Source organism: Tauraco erythrolophus, chromosome 1 (genome assembly GCF_009769465.1).
Source record: "Tauraco erythrolophus isolate bTauEry1 chromosome 1, bTauEry1.pri, whole genome shotgun sequence".
Classification (NCBI taxonomy): domain Eukaryota; kingdom Metazoa; phylum Chordata; class Aves; order Musophagiformes; family Musophagidae; genus Tauraco; species Tauraco erythrolophus.
Window position 1 is genome coordinate 4,120,645 of NC_141465.1, and position 8,322 is coordinate 4,128,966.

At 49.0% G+C, this 8,322-nt stretch overlaps 1 protein-coding gene across 1 annotated transcript; it reads left to right on the forward strand.

The window, feature by feature from the left end:
- Positions 1–4,897: 4,897 nt before the first annotated feature.
- TEX55 (testis expressed 55) lies at positions 4,898–6,281 on the forward strand. Its single transcript, XM_086615620.1, has 3 exons — positions 4,898–5,077; positions 5,353–5,415; positions 6,168–6,281. The coding sequence occupies exons 1-3, from the start codon at positions 4,898–4,900 to the stop codon at positions 6,279–6,281; spliced, it is 357 nt and encodes a 118-aa protein (XP_086471746.1).
- The last annotated feature ends 2,041 nt before the right edge of the window (positions 6,282–8,322 follow it).

The following is an 8,322-nucleotide window of genomic DNA, read 5'->3' on the forward strand; positions in this document are numbered from 1 at the left end:
AACCGCACGACCCACCCAGAGTCACAGGTCAGCAGGTGGGTGGGCACAGATGTCTCTCCACGGACCCCAGCCTCTTCCTTGCAGCCTGTTTATTTGATCATTGCTCCGTGCCACAAAGCTGCTCTTTGCTCACCAGACCTCAGGAAAGGCTTTAACTACGTCTGGTGGCAACTGTGCAAAACCACAGGTCGGAGAGTCTCGGAGCCGCAGCGTGCAGGGAACCGGCCTCGGGTATCGTCTGGGCTGTGGCAGCCTCATGGGTCACGTAGCAGCTGAGCTCACCTCTCCACCAGAGACCTCAGACTGGGAGAAAGCCCAAGCCCTGACAGAAGCTCCGGCACTAAGGAGAGAGACAAATTCCCCAGCCTGGCGCTGACCTGGGCCCGCTGCCCCTTTAAGCAATGATGTTGAATTTTCTGATGTGTTTCATCCAATGCATCTCATTATGATTTCCAAGTACCGGATGAGGTGGCAGGAGTTTTAAGACAGGCATTTTCAGGATTTGGCTATTTTATATATATATATATTTTTACAGCTCAATAAAATAAGAAGAAACGTTCAAAGTGAACAGACTGTGGAAAGTGATTTGTTCCAACTCTTCACTGCAGACTTGCAAGAAACCAATCAAAGAGGCTCAGGAGTGGTTTGAGCGTAATTTATTAACCCAAAAGGGGCCGCATTGTTAACCAACATTATTTATAGCCAACAGCTCAACCATCTCTACTGAACAACTGTGTGATACTGCAGGGACAAATGCAATGAGTTACTACACAGATAGGACAAAACCAGCAGCAGATCTTTGTTACAGCTGTTAGAAAAAGTGTCCCCAGGAGACAGACACTGAATCTCTAATGGCTATCTTATTTCTCTGACAATTTATTTAAGTTTTAACTTAACAGCAGGAATGATAGCCACAGTTACGCAGTGACTCCCAATAAAGGAGCGTATTGCTGATCTGCAGCTGCTGTTTTCTTATTTATTTCAAAGTCTTTAAGTTCCAGACTTAGCATATGGTGCTATATAAATAATGATATAATAATACGGTTTTGCTTTCCACGTGCCTGGATGGAAAAAAGCCATGTGATTTATGTTACATGAGCATTGTATTCAAGGCATTATTTTGCTCAGAATTTTTAATGCATTTAAAATGCATCTTCTGCTTTTTGTAATCTGTTCTTTTGAAAGAATAAACAGACCAGTGATGTTTATTTAATGGAGTCATTCATCTTACTTCCTTGTACAAAATCCTAGCTTTCCAGCCCCAGCAGCCACATCCCTGCAGCAGGCACTGGGGTTGGAAATGGAGAGATCTGCTGTTTACCAATGAGGCACAGATGAAAAGAAGACATGGGGCTCGAGATTTACCCCCAGCAGGACGCTATTTGAAGCCAGCAGGCAGCTGAGAACTGCTTAGTCCCGTCCAGTAAAGGACAGAGAGGAGAAACCCATGGGAGAAGTTTTGCAGGGAGCCATGCTGTGGAGAAAACAGCACTGGGATGGCTCACCACACACCTACCCATACGTACACAACTGAAAGCAGATGCCTGCTTCTGTTAAAACTGTAACTGCAGTTACTAGAGCAAACACTCCCTCCCTGAAGTCAGACAGGGATGTAACAGTTTACAGCTTTCCTTTCAGACCCTTGATAAACTAGCTCTGTGAGCACTACAGCTGTGCAGGAATACCTAGCTGCAGGGCAGGGAAGACCTCCTAACTCACACCTCGACTGTTTCTGGACATTGCTGGCTTAGTTTCCAAACTGACTGGCAGCAAGACTTCATCAAGCAAAAACTTCTTCACAGCTAGAAGGGTTCCAAATGTGAGTTTAAACATGCACAGATCACTGCAGAACTAACAGAGTATGTCTACGGGGGGTACAAGGCAAACCAGTGAATGTTCTGCCTACAAACTTAAGCTTGCTCCATTGGTCCACAGCTCCGAGAGGAAATATGTCAGGGTCCACAAATCAAAGACTGACAATCCTGAGCACCAGGCAGTATACTGCACCCTCTCTCATCACGTGAGGATGGGATAATCACTGAAGGTTGAAGAAGTCAGGTCCTGAAATCTCCCTGAAAGTCCACCCAACCAGCTGCCTAAGACCCTTCCACAATTTTACAGATTTTACCCAGCATACTTCAAGATCTTTCCTAGTGAACATAGATGAAAAAAACCCCACACTCAAAAAGCCAGCAGTCCCACGCTGTCTGGAACCATCGCAGCCACACGGGAAAGCGGGAGAGGCAAGATGGGCTCAGAGGAGTTGATGGCTGCACCTGGCAGCCCACGAGTGCCAACAGCAGTGCTCCAGTGCAGGATAGTCTGAGTGGTCAGTGTGGCTGAGGACACAGGCAACACTGTCATGAACCTGGTACAGGAGGAGCGGGGAAGGTCTCTTTGAAGGTCAACAGCATAACCTGGAAAACAGGCACAAACTGAGCTGCTCTGAATGGAGGTGACATCTGTCAGTTGAGCACAGGTTATAAGAACAAGAAGTGGCCTCCATCCTTCCTCCTTCCTGTCCCCCAGCTTATCTTCTAGTATAAAACAGGAAACAGAGGTGAATAAAGACATATGGAATAGCACATTTGTTTGTTAATGAGAAAAATGCATGTCATACCAGCCCTTGACGAAAAATAGTTCCCGCCTTGAGGAGCTGTTGGTGTTTGGACAGATGAGTAGACATTAGGGAGAGGCTGTATTAAAATGCAGGCAAGTAGTCAGAGAGGCAAAGGTTTTTAATGGTGTCTCAAAGTTGCATGAACACCACGAACACCACAGGAGTCACTTTGAAGAGTAGAGCGATGCCTGCTCTGTCCCACTTTTGTTTAAGTGTCCTGTACCTCACTCCTTCTCACCCCTCCATCAACCTCCATGGCGGTTTCAGCCACTCATGTTTCCATTCCAGCTCTTGTCACACTGGAGCATGAACCACAGTATTTCAGAAGCTGGTTACTGTGGTAACCCAGCACAGCTTTTATCTTCATTCCTTTCATCTCCTCTTCAGGCGAAACTGGCAATCTGTTTATTTGCTTCTGAATTTATTCGCTTCAGCTCTGGAGTCCCCAGCACAAGAAGGACATGGAGCTGCTGGAGTGGGTCCAGAGGAGGCCACGGAGATGATCCAAGGGCTGGAACACCTCTGCTATGGAGACAGGCTGAGAGAGTTGGGGCTGTTCAGCCTGGAGAAGAGAAGGCTCCGGGGTCATCTTCCAGCAGCCTTCCAGTACTCAAAGGGCCTACAGGAAAGCTGGAGAGGGGCTTTTTACAAGGGCATGTAGTGATAGGACAAGGGGCAGTGGATTTAAACTGAAGGAGATTTAGATTGGATGTAAGGAAGAAATTTTTCACTCTGAGGGTGGTGAGGCACTGGATCAGGTTGCCCAGAGAAGTTGTAGATGCCCCATCCCTGCAAGTGTCCAAGGCCAGGCTGGATGAGGCTTTGGGCAACCTGGTGTAGTGGAAGGTGTCCCTGCCCATGGCAGGGGGGTTGGAACTGGATGATCTTTGAGGTCCCTTCCAACCCAGACCATCCCATGATTCTGTGGTTCCCCTGACGAAGTCCATCACGCAGCACACCGTCAGGATCTGCGCAAAACTGAGGAGAGGAGAAAGCACCTCTCGCACGAACACACACGTAAATATTTCCCTCAGCACTCTGCCACCCTACTTCTTGCTTCTCCTACGTCACACGCCCTTTCCCATGCGACCCTCCGTTCGGCTCCGCCCTCCCCCTCCCGCCCTCCTCCGCCACCGCGGGGCCACCGCCCGCCGCGGGCACGTCCTCCAGCGGCGCGTGGGGAGGCTGAGGACCCGCCGCCGGACGACGTTTTCCCAAATGGACCTTCTTTTCCCAAATGGACCTTCTTTTCCCAAATGGACCCTGTTTTCCCGCGCCCGCGCCCACGTGACCCCGGCTGCGGTTTCCCCGGCAACCGCTGCAGCGTCTTCCGCCTCCTCCCGCCGTCTTCCGCCGGGACGCCGGCGCGGGCGGGAAGGCGAAGCGCAGCCCGGCGCTGCCGTGGGGAGTCGGGGGCTGGTGGTGAGCGGCCCGCAGACCTCTCCCCCCGGCAGTCGCCCCTACACCCTCTCTGGTTGCCACGACCCGCGCTGCCCCCCCCAGCCACCCGCCCTGCTGCCCCCCCCAAATGAAGCGTCCTGTACTCCGGGTCCCCGGGTATAATACCCCCCTTCCCAATTCCGGGGGGGGGGGGTGTGGGTCATGCTCCCCCTCCGCCCCCCCCCCCCCCCCCCCCCAGCACCCTGCTTCAGGCAGCTGCGACCGGGGACCCCAAAAACAGCGAGTGGCTGACATGGCTCCTGCCTCCTCTGCCCCGTACACTTAGAGTCTCCCTACGAAAAGCGGTCAGTAAGTGAGGCTCAGGCGCAGGTGCACCTCCTGCATAGCTCAGACCAGGTCTGGAGGCTTAGGCCGGAGCTTCAACGGAGTTCCTGGGTGGGACCAGCCTGTTAGTGCTTGCTGTAAGAGGGTCTGCAACGTATTTTGTGGAAGGAGGCAGTGATGTGATGTATCTGGTCTGCAGAGCTACGCGTTTAAAATGTTCTTTGTTCTTTGTTTGTTAAATATTTTAGCAAGAGCCCAATGGTCATTTGGAATCTGAAGTGCAGGAATCTAACATACCACCAGCTGCTCGACTATTTGAGGATCAGAAGCCTATAGTTGAATGCCCACCATCACTGAATGACTTACCTGGAGTTGATGGCATCAGCAGACCAGCCATCTGTAGTGGAATTGCCAATGTCTGCAGATCAGCTGGCTGTTGAGAAACCACCAGGTTCTGAGGACCAGTTACCTGTCATCGAACTTCCCACGTCAAAGGAAAACTCACATAAGATCGGATCACCTGTGAATGAACTGCCGGGTTTGGAAGTCAGGATGTACATGTCTGACTCTGCACAGGCTGGCACTAAAACACCCGAGGCTGGGTCATCGGCAGCCGTAGTCAAGACAACAGAGACTACATGCGAAATATTGGAGCAGCCAAGGGTGTATGAAGACCCCTTTGAAGCCTCCATTAAGTACATGGAGAAACATAATATTCTGAAGATATTTCAGGTAAAATATCTCTTTCCCTTCTTTTTCCAGAGGTTTGCTTGAGAAGCTGGGCCTAAAGTTAGCTTGGACCAAATTATCCCTTCCCCAGATCCCTCCTTGTCCTGTGCTTTCTTAAGTGTAAACTAAAGAAAAGGAGTAGAAAAGGACCCTTGATCACCTTTGGGGACCGAAAGAGATGCTTGCTTTTTAAAACGCGCTAGTGTTGGAGCAGAAAGTGCAGCCACCCATCTACCCAAGGATCAATACTTCTTTCCTTCTGTCTGTCTCTGTCTCAGGAGATCACAGCAAAACTGGTGTACCAGAAGCCCGACGACCCCTTGCAGTTCATGTTGCTGCAGGTATGGTGTGTTGCTGGGGCTCCGCAGGGACTGTCTGTTAGGGCCACAGCAGAAAGCCAGCCTTGCTGAGCACACCAGAAACATGGTCAACCCATGACTATTTCTCTTACTGTGTGTCTGCTTACTTGGGAGGAGGAGAAGCATGGAGCAGGAGCAGAGTGCCTGGGGTGCAAGGGACCACGTGTGCTCTAAAAGGAGAGGGAGGAGAGGTATGGGAGGGTGGGTGTGTGGTAAAGCCAGCTGTGGGGGGAGAATGGGGTCGATGTGCCCTGGAGGACAGTTATCTGAGAGGTGAAGGAAGCTTAGGGACAGAGATGGGGCCCCTCTGTGTCCCCGTGACCCTTCTCCACCAACCTGTATCCCACACTGGGAGGGAACAACTTTTTGTCCTCACAAAACCCATTCAGGAGAGCTGTCTCTGCAGATCCTGCAGGGTATTAAAATAGAGGAAATTCAAAGTCAATGGAGTGAGGTGATAGTTTGGGAGTGAGTTAGAAGTATGGAGAGCTCCTTGGGGAAAGGTGATGGTTAGGGGAAAGAGCAGACAGAGGAAGAAAGAGAATCTTTTCCTTTACTGCCCTCTAGTCAGCCAGAGGAAGCACCACCCTTGCTTCCTGGGTGGTGTCACACCGAATGCTGCTGCTGGGTTCGTGTCACACCGAATGCAGAACCTGCAGAGGAGTGGCAAGGTCAGTTCTGGGCACTAGTGGTAAGGAAATAGGCTCCCAAATGACCCTTTTCCTTTTTCCCAGGTGCAGTCTATGATAAAGGCCAGGCAGGCAGAAATGGAGGGAATATCGGAGGAGAATGAAGATGCAGGACTGTTTCTGGAAGAGGTCCCGTGCACTCCTTTTGGCCCCTACTGACCTTGCTATTGTGATCTTGCAGGGGGCCCTCGCAGCACAGTGCTTTTGTAGTCACTGGCAGTAACTTGGAACAGGTCTGCTTCTATCTCAGTTTCCTGATTTTTCTGTTCTGTAATCTTATGCGTCTCCTTGGGTTTAAATCCTGCAACCAAGTAGTGGTTTGGATGCACAAACTCAAACCTTTAAGTGTGCATGGCACATCTTGAAGAGGCAGGTCTGCTGAACTCCTGTGCAATCTCTGCATACAAATGCATAAATCCCATCTTTAGGCCACTCCTAGGTGCTTTTCTGCGCAGAGCAACCTCACAGCTCAGACAATGCAAGCGCAAAAGGAAGTGGAATTAAAAAGCAGCCCCGGATGACCCTGTCCTCTCTTTTTTTTCATGCTGCATTGGTGGCTTACTGTCTCCAGCTACACAGCAGCGCCAATGCCCATCTAATGCTTTGAGAGAGTGGGTCTGTGGCTTTCCTGCTGCCCCTAGAGCTCCTCTGATGCAAGAAGCTGTCTCTCTGCCTCTTTCCCACACTGGGCGCAGCTGTCTCACCCTTAACCATCCCTGCTGGGTTCCCATCACTCTGCTCTTTGGGGTTGCCCTGCTTGTATCATTGCAAGTGCAGTGTATGTTTTGATAAACAGAACTGTGAAGCAACAGCTGCATGCACCCTCTGTGGTTTCAGAAGACACTGTCACCCAGGAATGTGGGAGGTGAATAAAACTGAACAAACCGAAAACAAGCCCAAGAAATTCAGAGTCAAGGTACACTTAGCAAACACGTCATTTGAACTCCTTTTGGTTCTCAAAACACTTAGAATCCTCATTTTCATACTGTTCAAGTGTCTGTTTCCACCCTGTAAGGAAAGTTTGTCTTTCTTTTCCTGGTGTTTTGCCTGAAGATTATTGAAAATGTGCAACAGAGCATACTGTTATTTTGGCTTCGTCTCATGTATATGTGCAGGAAATGCCAGAAAGTTTTTTGTCACTACAGACTTTTCTCTTTTTTAGGCAAGCACTCTAATTTCCTGATGGATGGTAGTGTATTCCCAAAGTCCTGTCTCTATGGCTATGAAGAGAGCACCATAGAAACTTATCTTCCATCTATCTATTTTCAGCTAAATGTCTGATGATTAGGTTGTGTGATACTCCACAGCAGAGCTTGGGCCCAGAAAGTTTGGGAATAACAGAGGCAAGCGTTTGGCATACAAAATCTATGTCTAAGACTTGCCTTTCTATCCAAGACTCTCGGAAAAGATCAGTTAACTCATGTGTTTCCAGGTTAAAGGCAGGAAAGCACCTCTGTCATTCACAGAGCAGGAAGGTTTTCAAGGTATCGTGAGCCTGAAGATGGCTCAAGATTCAGATCAAGATTCAGATTCTTCATGGGTTTTATAAGAGGTTTGATTTAGACTTTAGGCATATAGGTCCCACTGAAGCACTGGGATGCTTTTGAAAGCCCTGCTTATCTCCAGCAATTGGAAGAATTGGATACTTAAGGAGACAGAAAGGGCGATTGTTTTTCAGCCTGACGAATTTTTGATCAAGAATTTGTAAGTGGCCCTGTACATACACGCCCTGTGAATGTAAGGGAAGTGCTATTGCATCCCTGTGAAACAGGCACAGAATGGAAGATGAAGATACCGACTGAAGCATTTTCGTCTCTATGTTCACTTGTCAGCATGTTTCCTCCAGAGATGGAGATGTTGGCATGTCTTTGGATTTTGTTGTAGAACAGGATTGGGGTGCTTTTGGATACAGCTTTAGCTGTGAATTTCCTAGGTTTCTATCATTGGTGTATTGTATTTTGCTGTTCTCTTTTACTTATGAAAAGCTTTCAAGTCATAATATGTTCCCAGGCTTTAGGTGTGTGCCCTCCACTTAAAGTCAGCATTAATGGAGTTATTCAAGGAAAGATCCTTAATTTCTCTTTCAGACAAGTTGAAGTGAGCTAGAAAGTAGTCTTTTTACAGATGACAAAAGTTTTGCAAGAGAGGCTCTATCCGGTGTTCCTCAGTAAAATTTTCCTTTGGTGGGCTGGCCGCGTCA